Source organism: Ammospiza nelsoni, chromosome 2 (assembly GCF_027579445.1).
Source record: "Ammospiza nelsoni isolate bAmmNel1 chromosome 2, bAmmNel1.pri, whole genome shotgun sequence".
Lineage (NCBI taxonomy): Eukaryota > Metazoa > Chordata > Aves > Passeriformes > Passerellidae > Ammospiza > Ammospiza nelsoni.
In genome coordinates, this window is record NC_080634.1 from 34,194,020 (window position 1) to 34,213,248 (window position 19,229).

General features: G+C 43.4%; 1 protein-coding gene across 1 annotated transcript in view; it reads right to left on the reverse strand.

Annotated features, from left to right (window-relative positions):
* The window catches only part of TENM4 (teneurin transmembrane protein 4), a 254,200-nt gene that overhangs the window by 23,014 nt on the left and 211,957 nt on the right, over window positions 1-19,229 (reverse strand). The window contains exons 21-23 of the mRNA XM_059466032.1: window positions 17,851-18,728; window positions 6,905-7,077; window positions 3,206-3,441 (exon numbers count right to left, since the gene is read on the reverse strand). Coding sequence (XP_059322015.1) covers window positions 3,206-3,441; window positions 6,905-7,077; window positions 17,851-18,728 — 1,287 coding nt within the window. The remainder of the gene's footprint in view (window positions 1-3,205; window positions 3,442-6,904; window positions 7,078-17,850; window positions 18,729-19,229) is intronic.

Below are 19,229 nucleotides of genomic sequence, written 5' to 3' on the forward strand. Positions count from 1 at the left end.
TGATGCCACTACTAACCTGCTGCCAAGGTCTTGGGAAAAAAAAAGTGAATTATGACAGGAGTTACCATACCTGGTTAAATAAATAAAAGAACTGAGCCAGCAGCTCTGTCTCTTTTTGTTGTCCTATTTGCTCTATTGCCAGAGATTGTTTGTTGAATAAAGAACGAAAAAAAAAAAAAAAAAAAGAAAAGAAAAAGGAGTCCTGTTCCTTGAAGCAGGATTTACTTAATTCTCTTAATTCTCTCTCTGCAAATGAAGTCTGTTGCTGCTGTTGGCCAGGGACAGGTGGAATTCATAGCCAGCCAATCTGCAGAGATGTCTCACCACCGGGTGGGTGGATAGAGAATCACAACTTTTCATGGGGTGTGTGGGACAGAAAAAGTGAAAGGGGCTGCTTTAACATATTTGTGATGCTTTACAGCTGCCTGGCCAAGTACAGAGCCACGTCAGCACTGATGGAACAAGGAAAAAGCTATCAGGGTTGTCCCCTTTCCCTTCATCTGTGCAGAAGTCTCTGCTGTGTGCCTTATCCATGCAATAAGGAACTGTGTTTTGGGTTATTTCCTAGGGAGGCAGGTCTGGAAGTGGTCTCATCTTGCTGGGTGCTGGCTGAGCTCATGGCAACAGGCTGCCAGTCCACAAGCACACCATAGGAGGAAAAGGCACAACCCATAAAAAATGGATCCTTGTGATGACAGCAGAAAGGATCACTCTTTTACACTGTCCAGATCCTCACTTCATGAAATGATGCTGGAGCCTCCTTGGGATGTTCTTTCCCTATGAAGCACTATGCATTGCTGCTGTCTCATGCGAGCAGTGGGGTGAGGGGAGAGCGAAAGTAGTAACTTCGTCACATATAGCAGAAAAGGGTAACGTTTCCCAAAATCAACATCCCAAAAACATGTTGAATTTAACTTTCCTAAGTTTCTCTCCTGCCAGAGAAAGCAGCAATTATTGGTGTGAGGGAAGCGGGGAACATCACCCAGAGAGTATGTTAAATGTTGTGCAATCCCCAGGGAGGCAATTAGCACTTTGCAGGTTGTTGTATAAGGGGTGCAGATGCTGCCATGCATGCACAGACACAGAGCTTAAAACATCTAATACACCCTCAACAACTTTTAACCCCTGAACACAGCCATAACTGAGTCCTTTGACCATGTAAGATGCACTTCTGATTCACCAGAAGGGTCCTGATAGGCTCAAAATGTGAATAAATGTTGGCAGATTTATAGGGATACCAGCAACTAGCCTGAAAATTAATTTTGCACGTGTTTTTCCAACTGTAGTACAATATAAAACACAGATACATTCTGTGTTTGAATCTACTACAAAAAATTTTGGGACAAAAAACTGATATGGGCAGCTAAGCTGTGGTTAAATGAGTGGAAACTGTTTTGAATACCAAATAGCTGTGACCCAGCTGCAGATTTCAGAAGGCCCTCTCTTCTCAGAAAAAGACCTTTCTGAAAATTTCATCAGTTATTAAAATGAAACAAAATATAAAATAGAATAAAATAGAATAAAATAGAATAAAATAAAATAAAATAAAATAAAATAAAATAAAATAAAATAAACCCCTCAGGACAAACCCAACAAAAAAGCGTGGTGACAACTGATCTGCAGATACACAGCAGTTCACACTGAAAGAGCAGCTTCAGCTTTCATTACTGTTTGCATATTTTCTTCTGGTAACAAAATACGAGGCTATCAATGAACGGGGAAAAGAACAGAGGCTGGGGTGGAGAGATTGAAGAGAAAGACTTGACAAGTGTGAGCGAGGAGAGACAGGAAAATCACACCAAAGTGGCAGGGGTCATGCAGCAGGGAATAGGGAGAAGTGAAGAGCAAGGACTGGGAAACACATATCCTGAAACCAGAGCATTGATATTTACTGCCAAGTTCAAGTGTGAATAAATAGCTGCAGTCCTTTTGCTGGGGTGGCATTACACAGCACTAAGCATTTTTCTCAGAGGGTCTGAATTTGCCAGGTGCTGAGCAGCTTCCCAGGAACCGTTCATCAGCCTGTGACTCTGAGACTACCAAGGTACAGGGTGAGTGCACAGGGCTTGCTATTACAAGTTCCCAGCTTTGCCAGCAGTTAGCAGATGAATTACAGCTTATTGGGCAAGATCTTTAAACAGCCCTGACAAGTATGAGGTGCGTTGTGCGGAACAATGTTTTCAAAACACATCAGTCTCAAGCACAGAAAGGTCTAGGCACTCCTGGAGGGAGAGCACTGTCAGGCTGTATGTAGCTGCTTGTAACACTTCAGGGAGCAATAGCAATTGTGGTGCAATGCCTTGTGAGCCCAGTTCTTCAACAGGTTCAACAGACTACCAACTTCAGGAATCCAGAGTTTTTTCTGAGGTTTCCCAATGAACAGTATTCACAGAATCACTGAATGGCTTGGGTAGGAGTGGGCCTTAAAGATCTAATTCCAACCTTCCTGCCATGGGCACAGACACCTTCCATTATACCAGGTTGCTCAGAGCCCCATCCAACCTGACCTTGAACACTTTCAGGGATGGGGCAGCCACATCATCCTTGGGTGGTCTGTGCCTGTGTCTCATCACCCTCACAGAAAAGAATTTCTTCCTAATATCTAATCCAAACCATCTTTTTTTTCAGTTTGAATTCATTCCCACTTGCCCAATAATGCTATGTCCTTGCCCTAAGCTCCTCTTCAGCTCTCTTGGAGCCCATTTAGGTAAAGGAAGGTGCTCTAAGGTCTCCCTGGAGCCTTCTCTTCTTCAGACTAAACAACCTCAGCTCTCTCAGCCTGTCCTGATATGCTTAGAAGGCTTTCAGTGCTCTGCTCTATGACTACCAGCAGCACAGGTAGAAAACACCTGCACTAACTGGTCTGGTAATTTATAGTTACAACTGTCCCTGGTTTGCTTGAACAGCCTGAGATGATGGATCTGTGTGTCTGATGGGAGGTCACACATTCCCAGGGATGCAGAGGACAGGTTGGGAGATCAGCAGCATCACCTTTGATGGCTAAGGGAACATCAGCACATAAGGAGGCATAATGATATACTACAGTCATAAAGGTTATGTCACTGAGGGTAAACAGACAATTATCTGTCCTGCAGCTCCATCCCTCTTGCAGACAATACAAATCATACCCATCCCCTTCTGCCACGAGACTGGGGACCGATGAGATGGGAAGTGGAGGCCGAAAGTGCTCGTGGTTCTCACTTACCCTCAGCCGACGTCCAAAGACGGTGACCTGCCCTCTCGCTTGCTCCTTCCTCTGCCTCCACTCCACGAGGTTGAGGCCATTGTCAATGGGCAGGGTGACATTCCTCTTACCCACTGTGGGGTTGACCGTGCCAGCCAGCAGATGTGGCTCGGTCTGCAGGGCCACCTCCATGCCATTGGCGAGCATCAGTCTGAGGGAGCCATCAGCACCGATGTAGTAGCTGTTTCGGACTTGGTCTGAAGACAGAAAAGAGTTCTTAGCTGAACTTTGGTGATACAGCTCCAGCTCTTCGTTTGCTCCCTTGTCTAGGCTGCACGAGCATTTTGGATGGTTGTAACCAAACACTGTTACTCACCTGTCCCACTCAACGGGAGCAAAACATCATTTTCATCAGGGAAAGTAAACATGATCAATTGCTTTTTCATTCTGATGAGGTTCGGCACCTCATATTCTTGCAGAAAGCCTTGCACAGGTTAAAAAAGTGAAAAACCGTGTAATCCTTACCAAAGGATGCAGGTTCAAACCTCTTCCTCTAGGCTAAAACATTGTGTGGTGAGATATTTGTTTTAAATCAGTCTAACTGAAAACTTTCCACGCTTTTATATCCTAAAATCCTAATTTCACAACAGTATATGAGAAAGTGGGGCCACCTACTTTCCTCAGCTCATTCACTGTCTCACAAGTGACAGGAAATTGCACAGCAAGTTAATGCTAACCAGTTCCCCAAACAACAGCCAAATCCTTTCCCTTGAGAAAGCTTTCAGGAGGCAACTGAAGTCCTCATGTTTGGATAGAAAGCAGAAACATTAAGCTCCCACACGTCTCTATACATCTGGCCTCCACTAGCTCATCAAAGATCAGATTTTGAGGCCAGTATTTGGGAATTCAGGAGTTGAAGAGAAGAGCAATCTCTCTTCTACATCCTTCAGGAATCAGGCAGGCTGAAAGCTCATCCTTTGAATCTCCAGCTGGCATTTAGCTCTGCAGAGAGTGGCTCATGAAGTGTAAGAAAGCATGAGACTTAGTGCAGAATGGCTTTAAAACATATTATACAAACACTGCCTTATCTGAAGCTCTTCAAAAGCTGGAAAATATAACCATTTCTGTCTCCCAGGCTGCCATAAACTCTTAATTGTGAATAAAAACACCCATTGAAAATTTCCATTAAGGGTTTTTCCTTTCTGAGGCAAGCTGGGTTTTGTTCACTAGTTGCTCTGCCATAGCTCAGCAGGAAACAAGATCACACTGAAATTACCATTTCTTGTCCTCAAGAAATAGATCAGCAAAGAGAACAGTTTGGTATAGTTAGGGAAGAAAACATGACACCAACTGGTCCTTTTTTATGTGGGTTTCATACTGTTCCTGTGGTAGTCAGCTGGAGTTCTGCCACAGAGACCTCAGCAGAACCACTGCTCAAGTTTACACAGCAGTGATAACGAAACCACTGGGGTACAGGATTTTGCCCAAAAAACATACAGCAGTGATCCATAATGCAGATCCAAGTATTTTAGCTCTACCACTGAGTATGTAAGACTCCAGCCAGATCAAAGCCCCTACATGCTTGAGTCTGCAAATGGAAAGAAGGGCCAGCAAGTTGGCTGCCACACCTTTCTTAGATGCGTGGTTTGATGCTAAAGTACAAGGAGATGGGCTTTAAATCAAATCAGTGAAAGATCCCTGAACAGTGAATATATTCCTCTCTCTTTTTTCCTTCACCAGCAAGCAGAGGAAGGCTTGAAGGTTTACGTGAAATTAATCAGACACATGATGTTCTCTTTGTGTTACATAAGCACCACAGAAGGGTTATTGTAACCAGTGCTCTGGTACAGTGTGGGGAATGTAAATCCTCTACTTTCAAAATTTTCCCAAGAGAAGACTCTTCCCTGGCTCTGGAAGGCATTTCTCAAGGGCTACATGAAATCCATAGGCCGCTGAATGCTGTATTTTAGACTGCTCTGGCTCTAGGGCACTACTGCCCTACTTTGGCATTGAACAAATGCTCATTTTGTCACTAGTCCAGAAGACAAAATCCCACTGGAGTGTTGATGTGCCTGTTGTAGAAGCTCCTAATATCCTACAGGAATTGCAATCTTCTGAAAATGCCTTCTCAGATCTCACCTGTTCACAGTGTGATCCAGATTTCCTGAAAGGTTCACCAACCCACCTCTTCTGCAACATTATCCAAATCTTTGTTTTAAGTGAGTTTCTTCAGATGCAAACAGTTTCATAATTCTATACTTCTGAAGATAGTTAAGCTGTTTGTAATTCTGCATGTCATAATGGCCGGAATGTCCCTGTGCCAGAGGGCAGGACAATGATAGAATTGACTGTGGCACCATTATGTAACTGTGCCTTCAGTGCTGAGCGTATAAATCACACCACAGTCAATTTTGTCACTAAAGGGCCCCCAACAGCGGACTCCATTGCTTAATTAGGCTCTTGAGGTGAAGCCAACCTCATGTCTGTGCTGTTGCCACTCATCTTAATGTAAGTGAGATGGGGTGGGGTAGGTTGCATCTGTCTAGCAGTAAGGAATAAGAAAGTCATTGTATTTCCCTACAGGAATATGGGGAGAGTTTGAGGGGGCTAGAACCCTCTCAGCTGTTCTCTCCAGAAGGGTAAAAGCAGTGTTTCAGGCTTTCAGGTTTTTAGTTTTTAGGCTTTTCATAGCAGGTACCTTCTTGTAGGAAAGGCTGATGTTGTTACAGGGAGGGGGAAAGAAATTGTATCCCAGAGATGTGGGAATAAATGTCATTCTGGAACATGCTTGCCCCACTTGGAGCAGTTTGTTCCTCACAAGGAGGGAAAATGTTTCACACCCCACTGTAATCAGTCACAGCCAGAGTGAATGAGATCTGGGGAGTAAAGAAAGCAGAGTCTGAAAGTTCCCTCCCTTACCCCAAGCCCCAGAAAATAGGTGTGATAGCTCATCCTGATCCCAAAAAAGGCTTCAGCTTTCAGACCCTGGAGATCCAGGCTCGCACTGTGCAGTACAGGCTCTGCCAGTACCAGCATGTCAGCAGTGGTCCCCTGCTATTTATTCCTCTTTTATTTCCCACTTCATTCCCTTTTCCTCCACTGAATCAGTCCTCCGCTTCCCACCTTCCTACCACAGGCACAATCATGCTCATTTCCCACAGCCATAAACTGGTCCCACCAGTCCTACCCCACCTGTCCACTTCTCCTTGTACCTCTCCACGCTACCTCTCAGTTCAAATACAGACCTTTTGGGCACAGGGATGGTCATTTTTCTGGATGCCTCCTTGTGAATGTTTGAAACACCAGTGAACAAAGAATCAGATCTCCAGCAACCAGCTGGAAGCCTGTTCCAGAAGGATAGCAACTGTTAAGTCAGAAGCCATTAAGAGACTGAAGCAAAGGGGTTGGCTGGAAGTGTGGCTTGATTTATGCAACCCTTTTAGTTACTACAATAATGGTAATGATGATGGAGGACTGTGCTGCAGGAGCCTGCATGGCAAGGGGACTGACTGAGAATGGAGCACAAAAACAGCTGCAGAGCACCCACTGTGCTAGGGAATGAGGCTAAGTAGGTGTGAGTGTGTGTCTGTACCAGCATGTGGGGAGCTCTGGTGCACTGAGAATGCAGGTGATTTTTGGCATTTGGATTATCAAGATGACGCCTGTTTCCTGATCCATTGTGTGCAGTCTGGTCAGGAAGGGAATGAGGGCCCAACCCACCTTGGAGCAGGGTGTAGAAGGCCCCTGATGCTGACAAATTGGTTGTTATTGTAACATCATCCTTGCTGGAGGTTTCCACCTGGACGTGCACAGAGCTGTCGGTGTCGCTGCGGAAGCTGCTCACTTGCCCAGTAGGGAAGGTCACATTGGTCAGGCGGCCAAAGCTGTCGTATCTGAAAGAGAGAATGTAATGAAGTCAACAGCATCAACAGAGGACGAATTATCCTATAAAGTAGAGATCAATTCCTCAACTCATCATCCAGATTTTTCAGAGAGAAAAATGCACTGTCACTCTTTCAGACAGTCTTGATTTTTTTTGTCCTCATGAGAAGAAAATCACAGCTTTTAGCTGAAGAAATTTAAGTAAAGAATAGAAAAATACTAAGTACATATTAGCTTGTACTTACACAATATTTTTACAACACTCCTCACACCTGCACTATGCGTCTTGTTTAAAAGAGTAACTTTATTTCCCATCTCAAAAGCAGTGGCCTGTGCATCCTGTCTAGCAGAACTAGGAATTTCTGAAGCTCACCAACTGATTTGTCTGATTGTGTCCTGAGCTCAGTAATTTATTTTAATTTTTTTTTCTCTATCTAATTTTAAAAAGCTGTATATTAAGGTAGCAGCAAGGACCAGATTGGCCACATCAGAGAATTTCCTTTGTGAACGTGGTGTAGAGTCCTGAGCATAGATGAATCCCCGTGTCTACCTTTTACTGTTCCCAGGACCATATGGAAGGACTGATTTAAAAGTGTAAGAAAGCAGACCAGTTTTCACCCCTACTGTGTCCTTGGCCTTTCCAATGAAGAATCAACATAAGCACCATCTGGGAAGGTTTCTGTGATGTGGACACCTGTGTGCCAGGGCCCAGGTAAAATAAGCTTCATACATGCAGGCCCCACAGCAGTTAACAGGCTGGAGGAGTTATTTTTTGGTAAAAAGAAAAACAGACACATGTGTCTAGAGCCCTCCTGAGTTAAGGGAGCAAACACCTCATTATGCCTCCCATCTGTGGCATTACAAAAAGTTTCACAGACCCAAAAGGCTGGCAAGGGACCTTTGCAATGAGGTTATTGTAGCTGAAATGGAGAGCAATAGGGAGCTCTACTGGCTAATCTGTGGAGGGCTGTTGAACCTTCTGATGAGAGGGACCTTCAGGGAAGGGATATTTAAATAGTTAGGGAGAAACAGAAAAATTCCAGCAAATCAATTAGGGATAAATGTTTGGCTTTTTTCAAGTCCCGCCCCCAACTCTTTTAAGAATGATTTATATGAAACTAAGTAGATTGTATTATGAAAATTTATCACTTGGGGAAGCAAAGTAAATGGCGGGCACCCTAACAATGGGTGTTCTGAAGAGGATTATAATAAATTGCTTATTGTGTCTACTGAGGATGTGACAGAAAGTAAATGGAAACAATGAAAATTCAGATTAGAAGCTGCAGAACATTTTCAAGGCCCATGGTTGCTCCAAGCAGAGGAACAGATGGAGCACTGGAAACCCCACTGTCCAACTCTTTTAAGAATAAGTTAGAGAAATGTCTTAGAGGGGATCTGGATACAGATGATCAGACCTTGGAGGGAGCAGATGGTTGAGGAGCTCTTGATGCTTTTTTTGGGACTACTCTGAACTAGGGAATAAGAAAATACACCCCATCTAATAATAAAACGCAGAAAACAAAAAAAAAATCCAAATAGAAGAGGGGAGTGGAGGCAAGGGGAGATGTGGGGGGAAGGCAGGGCAGGGCAGGGTAGGGCAAGGCAGGGCAAGGCAATGACAAGGTGCTCTTGACCTGTAGTTGATGAGAGACCCATCAGCAGTCACTGGACTGGCTCTGCACTATACAGAAAAAAATTTGTCTCCTCTTCCACTCTCATTTTGCCAGATTCAAACACAGTGCTGGTTCGAATCACACTTCACTTTTGAAATATGGTGGCAGTGATTTAATGTGAGGAAGGGCTGGTTGAAAAGATTTTTGCCCAAGTTGGGTTATAGTGACTAAGTGGGTGACCTCATTGCAAATCTCTGCATCCCTCAGGTTTGGAGAGATCATCACATGAGGCTTTTCTTGCCCACTGAGCAAAAGGGGAGGCAGAAGGATAGAAGAAAGTATTTGCCCTCCACAGTCAGCCTCTGAGTCATGGATTATCCAAGCCTTGCCCTTCCTCTCAAATGTCCTGGCAATCAATCAGCCACTTGTAAAATGGAAAAGAAAGAATAAAAAAAAAAACCCAAACAAGAAAAGGTTGAAAACAGGACTGCATTGCAGGAGTTTGGCAGAGATCAGTTAAAGGTTTTCCAAGCAGCTAACAGCACACAGCCTGGATCTGAACTGCATCTCCATGCAAGAGCCAGAACTAAAGTGCTCCCAGTACCAAACAATTTACTCCAGATTTGTGGCTGCCCTGTTTGCACTGAGACAAATGTGTTTTGCTTGTACTGTCTCCAGTCACCTGCACATCTCCTCCTAAACCAGCATGTGAATCTTAAACAGAAAACATCACAGGCAGTCTCTTTACCCCATCTGCTGATACAAGACACAAGGGATATGACTTAGTCTTTTCTGAGCAGAGAAAACATTGTTATCACTGAAGGTGTGTTGTGTAGCATCCCACATTCCTTCTACCACAACATCAATAGTCCTAGATATACAAATCAGTCTGAACTGTAAGGGTAGAATCAAGTTTAAAAACGTTCTGAAATTTCAGTAAGATGAATCTGAATTTGGCATCTCTGACTTGGTGGATTAGTAGGTGTGAGGGATTTATTTCTATTGCCTCATTTAGATTTTAAAAATAAGCTGCTCCTAAAAGTAAGCCTGATTCACCTCCTGAAAATAATGTCACAACTCTAGATGTGTTGCACTGAAGTCCAATGGGTGACTTTGGTGTAACAGGTGTATAAAAGGAAGCAGGTCTGCAGGTTAGGGAAATAAGGAGTGCAAAAGCCAGGATGCAGGCAGAGAGCTTGTTCAAGTGGTAAGAGCTGAGTCAATGTCCTGTGAGTCACAGCTTTTTATCTTAATTGAATGGCACTCAAAAAATGCTGAGAGTGAGCACAAAACCTTTACTCCATGCAAGTCCTACTTATGTGCTCCCAAGAAAGCCTCAAAACCCTGTGGATACTCAGTTTAACAGCCGCCAGCAGCAGCAGACAGCCAACTCTTTATATTCAACAAATCACAGAAATACAAATTGGTTTGGGGTGAAAGGGACCTTACAGATCACCTTGTTTCAGCCACCTCACCATGGGCCAGGACACCTTACACAAGATCACACTGCTCTGAGCCCCATCTAGCCTGGCCTTGAACACATCCAGAGCTGGGGCAGCCAGATCTCCTCTGGGCAACCTGTGCCAGTGCCTCACCACACTCACAGTAAAGAATTTCTTCCTATCATCTACTCTAAAACCCACCCTCAATCAGTTTAAAGCCATTCCCCCTAGTCTTAATGCCGGATGCTCTTATTAAAAGGCAAGCAGTGCCTTTTTATATAATATTATGCAGTGTAAAAGAAATATTATTTTACATAGTATTTCTGTAGTGCCTTTTTAGCAATATTTTTATAATATTCCTGGACCTAAAGCTTCTAGCACCCTCACAAATGGTTCTCCACCTCTGCTGGGCAAATAAATCATATTTGCAAATATGCAACTGGAGAAACCTGCCAGTAACCTTTCCTTGTGCAAATTAGGCTAAAATAGCAAGGAAAAAAAGAATGAAAAAGCGTGATGGCACTTAGACCTCTGTGCACACATTCTTCTTGTGAAGTCAAAATGACTAAGTACAATGCACTTAATTTACATGCATACATTTTTACAGGTGTACAAAACTCACAGTACTTCACCAAAAGCAAGGACTCCCATTTGGGACTTTGGATCCTGAGAAGCAAGGCTACTTTTGGACCAGAACAGTCTGGAATGATCTGTTGGTACTGGTTTAAGATGTCTGCAGAAGTACATTAGACTTTTGGCATATCCTTAGTCACCCCATTAACCTTCTTCAGAAGGAACTAGGACCATCTGTGTTTTCTGCATGTGCAGGAGCTGCTGCACCTCTTTGCCCAACAGACGGACAGGAACCTGCCAAGGACGGGCTTTGGGGGGGACAGCTTACTGATCTGGAGCTGCAAGAAGATCCTGCCTTACAAAGGAAGAAAAATGAGAAGATAGAACAATGAGACCATTCCAATTTTTATTATTATTTTTAACTGGTGACAGATGAAGTGTAAAATGCTCACATCCAGACTAAGGCTCCTTTTAGCACTGTGGTGGCAACGTAAACGGAGGTGTGGGAAGCCCATTAGCATGAACACACACAGCATTTTCTTCTTGGCAAGCAGTTCTTCTTCTCTTTTCTGTTTTTACTCAGAACTGGAGCATTTTCCCCCTTTTCCCTGATTTAGCTCACAAACACATACCTGTCACATACCCACAGTCTCCCAGGAATGTGCAGACTTGCACATCCCAGAGATAATATGCTTGACAAGTTAAATGTGCTGATTCCTTCCACCTCTGCTTTCAGCCCTATAAAGGCCCTTACAGGGCACACCTCAGCTTGGAGAGGAAAAAGCCAAGCAACTGGCTCTTATGTAGCTGCAGGTGTGCCCTGGTATTTGCAGTAACATAAATCTCTCCTAGTCACCTCATTTTGCAGCTAAGCTGCCTAGCCTGTTTCCACAGCATCAGGATTTAGGGTTGGGCCAGTTTTCATCACAGCCTAAGACTTCTGTGTTCTCCAAATGCTCTGAAAGCCCCAGAATTAAGGAAATACTGAAGCATGGGAGTGCACACAGCAGCCACTTGGAGCAATGAATCCATCACCTGCTAACACAGCTGCTGCCTCCCATTCAAACCTGCTGCAAAGCCTCAGCACTTACAATTACAGTGGCAATTATTAGGCCAGCAAAGGAATCCGTTACCATCCATTCCCAATTGGAAACGTACTTAGCTAAGGTTCAATGCACAGAATTAAAATGGTATTTGGTGCTTATGAGGTCTAATTGTTGGTTTGTAAACATTCAGAGCTTTCATTTATCACATTACCATTGTGTAGAGACCTGGACCTTGGGAATTAAAGAGCATCCTTAGTACCATCTATTCAGATATCAATTTCTTGCCTGAGTTTCTGCATTTCCTCATTTTAGCCCCTTCACATTTCATCAGCCTTTTAAACCACAAGTCAAATATATCAGAAAAAAACTCACTATAATAATATTGCATTTAGTGCCAAAGTATCTAAATGGACCTTGCAAACTATATTTTGCATGTGATTACACCAACGTGCACCCAGTGCCTCTTAACAAGCTCGCCTCATCCCAATTTTTCAAACAACATTAAACACAACATTAAAAACAAATCTATAACAGACAAACTGATAATACTCAAAAATGCATGAAGGCAAGTCCTCTCCCTAATGACCAAAGACCAGGTTGTGGTCACAGTCTACTGAATTTTCTGACTGCCCAAGAAAGAAGAGGAAGATCTCGTTCTAGCTTTATGATATTCATAATTCCCTTGGTTCTCAACTAAACTTTGCTATCAGGCATGAACTTCAGGGCAGGGCAGTGGCTCAAAATGTGACCTCATGACTTACAGAGGGTACTGGAGAACTGCTATTTTATCATGGCACCTAGTGGAGTTTCACTGCATGTTTGTCAGAGGAACAATATTGAGAATCTCATCATTTTATCATGTAGAAATTGTGGAACAAGTGGAACCAAGAAATCTTGCTAAAAGAGGAGGGAGGAAAAAAAAGCCAAAGGTGTTTCTCATACTCCAGTCTGCTGCAGGAGTAGAACAAAATCCTCACTTGAACTACACTAAATCAAATCCTGTAGAACTCTGTGTATGATCTGATAAATCACAGTCACACCAACCACGGCACTGCCTTTGGCACTAAAAGCTGCTGTTGCTGGGTGGGACCTCTGCTGAGCCCTGGTGGTCACTGGGAAGCCATTCAAGGTCCTCCTGCATGCTCAGTCCAGCTGGCTCCTACCTTCCATCCATTACAGTGTGTGAGGTTTGGCAGAGTTAGGTTCTCTGTAAAACAGCCTCCAGTGTTATGGGGTCAAAACTCCCCTTACCACTCATATGAAGACCTGGCTCCATGAGATCCTTTGCCCTCCAGACAACTGTGAGTGACTTCTTGGGTAGTCTGTGAAAAGGTTTTGAATTTCTGGGCTTGGCTGGAGCAATGTGTAAGTGTTTGAGTCTGTACGGGAGGAGGCGACCTTCAAAACTAATTGGACACACACAGGACCTAAGTAAAAGAGCCTCATCTGGGCTAAATAATGCATAGAAGGTTTGACTTTGGCTGAGAGGGAAATTGAGTTAATGTACAGTGATAACATCTCAGTGAACTAATCAAGATAATTGCCGTATTCTTGATTTAAACAAATCCATTAATAAGAATTTCCGGATTCTGAAGCAGACAAACAGCAACTGCTAAGAAACTTTGTAAAGGCTGGTAGCAATTTTTTCAGGTCAAGTTAAAAAGCAGCAACAACAAAGCAGCAAGTACTCACACAGCATCCTTTGTCTTTTACTGGAAGAGTGGAACAAGAAGTCATTTCCCTGGCTGAGTTTCCAGATGAACTTCCTTTGCTGCTGATTATCACTGTTACTGTCACCAGTTCAATGGGAAGAAAAGTCTTTAATCCAGTTACTGGACAAGCTGAGCTGCACTGCATTAACTGACAGCTAATGTCAAGCCCACTGCAGGGGCAGGAAAGGTCTATATAATGCTAAAATCCTCAAAGTAGTCATAGACAGGTCTTTGGAGACAGGCTAATTATTGTGGGGAGCTAAGTTTCACTCAAACAAAAAGGGAAACTGCACACCATTATACATTGAGTCTTACTCAGAGCTAAACCTGATAAAACAGGATTGTTAGAGCAGGCTTGGGTGTAGGATGTGTGAAAGGAAGAGCTGTAAGGGCTGTGAGTGAGACTGCCATTCTCTGAAGCCAACACCAGTCTCTTTCCCCACAGAAAGGCATGGACAATGTGCCAGTCCAGCATGAAGCCTTGGAGGACCTGGATTCCCTGGTGTGCCCTAAAGACAGACCTCCAGTACTCCATCAGTACATCCTTCCTCCTTCCCTCCTTTGCAGAGTCACGCCAATGTGCCCACATGTCAGAGCTCTTTGCAGCCTTATGGTAAAGGCTAAGAAATGGCCTGGTAAGAACAGCACCTGGAGGAGAACCAGAGATGCTGGCTATGTTGGCTGGAACTAGATGTTCTTGAAGGTCCCTTCCACCCCAAGCCATACTGTGATTCCATGATGAACATGTAGCAATGCCACTCTCACAACACCACTGCTCTGTGATGCTGGGTTTCTGATTTATGGTCCTTTGTAGACAGTCAGGTGAAAGGTAAATCTTTTGAGGACGTTCTTCATGGTAAAAGAACATGGTGCCACTGGTGCGTGTAAACTTGCAAGCTGGATTTACTTTACTGTTAACGTTTTAGGCAGCAGTGTCCAGCTTGCCCTGGCACACAAACAATGCTTGTCAGCTGTGAGAAACATGAAACTTTTCCTCAGAGTCAGATTTGATGCCATTATTTCTTTGGCCATGAGCAAAACAGAAATATGAACTTCACCCTTCCCCTCAGTCAGGACTGAAAACTCCTTTAGAGCACCTTCCAGCCACTCATGTTCACAGGAATTCTCTGAACCACTTAAGCCTTCCCAATGTACATTTCTTGCTGTTCTGGCAGAGAAACCAATAACATGAAAGTAGTGAATGTTGATTTTATTTGGTTTACACCATCTTCTTCAGCTTCCTTGATAACAAGGAATTTAGACTTCATCCTGCCATGCCTGCACTCATCTCTGCAGCTTGTGTTTCAGTCATGCAAATTCTCTCTCTGGTGAGATTACATTAGAAGAAAGGCATCAGAGTCCTGATCTAAGATACAAAGAAATGGAGAATATACTGCTTTCATGGTTGGTTACTCTACCAGTTAGGTCATCTCAGCCTTAAAAAAATCACACCTTCTTGTCAACTTGAATTTCTCTAGCTTTGCTTTCCAGTCCCATACTCTTCTCAAGCCTTTCTCTGTTAGACTGAGAGTCCCTCTCTAGGCAAGAGCTTTGGCTGACATGTTGTGATCTGGACACTTCCCAGTCTCATTCATGTTGAGATAAATAGATCAAGTCTTTCTTGTTCTCCCCATGAATGAATTTTTTAAGAGTTTTTCTGCCCAGACATCAACTTCCACAGTTCTTCATAAACTGCATTTTTATGAGCTGACAATATTAGTCATAGCAATGCTGCACAGAGAAAAAATCAGCTTCCTACTAGCCACTACAAGTAGAGTGTGATGAGTAAATGCATTTATTTAGTTTGTCCATCCAAGCAACAAGTTAGACAGATTTGCCATGGAATCACGTGAGGATCACACTGAAGACTTGATGCCTTGCTACAACTCTAAGAGCTAAGGCTTAGCCCACTTACATGTGTACCCTGGCATCAAGACTGTGCAAGAACGTATCTTGTTTAAATGAAACCTACTTTACCAAACAATTGAAATACGTGACTCTTATTTCATATTCTAATTTTATCAGTCTGATTTTATATTCTTTCCCTGGTTACACATACAAAACCTGGACAGAATCAATCCCTCTAAATCACTGATCTGCCTTTCAAGACCCTAGTGGATAGGACAGGACAGGACAGGACAGGACAGGACAGGATAGGATAGGATAGGATATGAAAGGGTAAGTTGGATGAAAAAGAATAGTCTCCAACTCAAGCATGGAAGATTTAGGCTGAGCATATAAAAAAGCTCTCTAAAAGTAACAATAATACAGGTAAATACATTGTTATCACTAACAATATTTATAAAAAAATTCAGATGACTGACAGGATCCATTTTACCGAACTGTAGACATCTGCAACATAAACATCTGTATCCGAACTCATCATTCTCTACTACCTTTGCAGAGATAAACTTCCAGAATACAACTTTTCTCATCTAAAGGAAATACCTAACATAACTCATAAGAAACTCTGAATGGGCCTTTTTCTCTCCACCTGCCTGTAAAGGGTGGCTGAAGTAACTAATTCAGATATAGACTTTTACGCTGTAGTTTTATATAGTTGCATCAGAAACTGTCAGGAACAGTTAAACAGAGATAAGTGATCACAGGTTTGGATGAGGTATCTCTGAAGGCACAGTCACAATTCTATATTCAGTGATGCTGTGCTATCCTACAGTGCTGACTTGCTCTAGTCAAGATTTTCATAGTCCAGCCACTAGAGAATACTGTCTTCCATTTAGTTCTAAAAAGCTTTCTTATGACTCTTCTGAAGTGCATTAAAGGACCAGAATGATGACTTTCACAAATGCTCTATTTTGTTGGACAGCAAGAAATAATGGATCACTGTTATAAATATATCCACAGAGCTAGTTGGTTTTGAGCTTCTGTCTCATTTTATCTCCTTTATATTTTCAGTTGCACTTTAAAATAAAAGATTATGTTTGAGGTATAAATCTGACCATTATTAGCTGTAATATTTAGTTTGCTTCACTGTCTGTGGCTGCATCTGTTTCCAAGCACAGAACTATTGGGTTCTTTGCAAAAAGAAAATACCTCCTTGATTTAGCACAATGGTCCTGACAATATAGCTGGCTTTCACTCCTGTGGAGAAAAACACCCTCTTTTTCCTCCCTAAGGCCTTCCTCAAGCAAATTCAAAGTAAGAGATGGAGAGTACTAACTTGGATTCACTGAGGAATATTGCTACAGTAATTGCAAACAGAACATTGAAAAAATGCTTATAACATTTCAAAAGATTCATCACAGAGTTTCCATCAGTTCTTTTCAAGGCAAGAGCAGGAGCAGTGAGTATTAAGCAAAGAAACTTGAAACTGAGCCTGGAACATTTTAAGGAGAGAACCAAAGCAACCACATATCAACACACAGATATGTGAATTTAGCCAGCTTTCCTTTCCTGAATCCCTTTTTTTCCTAGCAACTTTTTTGTTTATCATCTTGGGAACTGCCTATTCTATCCAAATTGGATTCTTACAATGGGTCTATTATTATGGCAGCTGAACACTTCCATGTAACCATTCAAACCATGTGGGAAATGATGTACTTAAAGGAGCATTTCAAACGGGTTACACTTGTAAATAAAAATTAAACTAAGGAAGAGGGAGGGAAAGGGGCTCTCAACAACAGGATGAATCCTTCTAGGTGCTCCTCATCCAGTTATCTATCTTTGTCCTTTTTTATATCAGAAATGTGTTCGCTTCACGGTATTTAAAAGCAGGGAATTGCTAACAGCAGTACAGAGAACAAGTACAAATATTCAAGATACTGCCATCTCTGGGTCTTTCAGTGCATCCTATCTTCTCTCTGCCTAAAAACTCTTTGGGGACAGTCTTGAACAGTTCCAAGACCACTCTCAAAGCTTAGTGAGGCAAATTGCAACAGGAGGAATTGAGCAGTCCATTAATTACAGAATTGTTTCCAGAGCAAGCTCTCATTAGTCATTGCCAGTTGTCATTCTACACCAGACACTTCAAACAGGCTCAACAAAGACACTGCAGCATAGGAGGTATGTGAAAAGCTGTGAAAAAAGAGGCTCTGATGGAACTTTCATACTTCCAAGGCTTTCAAAGCCAAGAAAAATTCTCTGACACACAACCTAAATCTCCAGTCCTGACTACAGCTAAGGAGAACCAGGTGTCCAAATTACTTAGAAAAGCTCAGTAGAAATTCTTTCTGACTCTTGACTTGGTAGAGGGAGCTTATTCAAGCACTAATGCACCTACTGCCAGTACCTAGTGTTTGCATGAAATCCAATACTCTGTGTTCGGGCCATTTTATTTGCACAATAATTCCGATCAGGGAATTAAATTCTACCGACCTTGCATGGTTCAGAGAACACACAATGAAGTCAGCAGTGCCAATATCCATAAAATATACTTACTCATAAAATGTTGTCCAGCCATTTTCATTGCTTTTAGTGGCAAGGAGACCAGAGTTGCCGTGGTAAGTCATCATGGCTACCTCATGCCCCTGTGTTGTCACACTCTTGAGTGCACTGTTGGTACCAATTGTCACCCAGTAGACTTGGCCATCGGGCACCACCAGCCAGAGGGGCATCCCTGTGGAATCTCTTCGGATGTTGACTAAGTTGCCATTATTGTCAGTGATCAGGGTTATATCTCCGTCTCCAGAATAAGTGAAATTGTAAAGATAATCTCCAGTGGTAAGGCTCTGAGTATAAAGGTGCTTCCCACTGGTGTCAAACAAGTACAGTTCCTGGTCTATGGGTGAGGATAACTCATAGAGATTTTGTGTGTTGAGGAAGGGTTTGTTTTTCCGAATGAAGCGGATTCGGATGTTGCCCAGGTCGGCGACGTACAGCTCCCCGTCGGCACACACGGCGAGGGAGGAGGGCGCGTTGAGCTTGGCGTCCTTGGCGTAGCCGTCGTCCCCCGAGAAGCAGTCACAGTTGGCATCGTTCTTGCAGTCGCAGCTGCTCGGGGCGCCGGCGACCAGGGAGATCTCCCCGTTGGTAGTGACCTGCCTGATGCGGTTGATCTTCTTCTCGTCGGTCTCAGCGATGTACAGCACCCCGTTGTGGGACACGGCCAGGGCGGTGGCGGACTCCAGCGTGGCGTGGATTGCCACCTTGCTGAGGAGAAAGTGATCCATGCCTGGCACCTGGCAGTGCATGGGCCTCCCTGCCACGATGCGCACTTGGTGGTTCTCAGAGATCTGCAGCACAACATTGTTGTCGAGGACATAGAGCGAATTATCCATGGGATTCACTGCCAGATCCGTGGGCCATTCCAGACGAACCTTCATGGTAAAAAACCACAAGGGAACTTTTATAGCAAGACATTTTTATAGTGCATGATTGCTATAAATCAATCACAATGAGGATGGAATCAACATGGATGAAAGGGGGAATGGGTGAAAAACCCCACAACTAATTATTACTTGATAGGTGGCCACAGAGGATTTAACCTGCTGTGAGCAAGGGGCCCTAGCTCCTGGGCACGTGAAGCAGTCACAGGGAGACACCCACACTCTGCACTGGAACATTGGTGGCAACAGGATGATGGACAGAGGCAAACCATTCTACAATTTTCCCTCTCCAGCTTTTTGAACTGCTGGAAGCTGGACCTCATAGCAGAGACCTGGGACCGTAAATTTTGCTGTGTGAAGTGCTATGAAATCGGACACACAGAACAGTGATTCTTTTACTAAAGGATTTTTCACACAAGTGGCTGAACTCCTCTTGGTAAATGACAAGGAGGGATAGACACAAAACTGGCAGCTGTGCCAGCATGTGTGAAT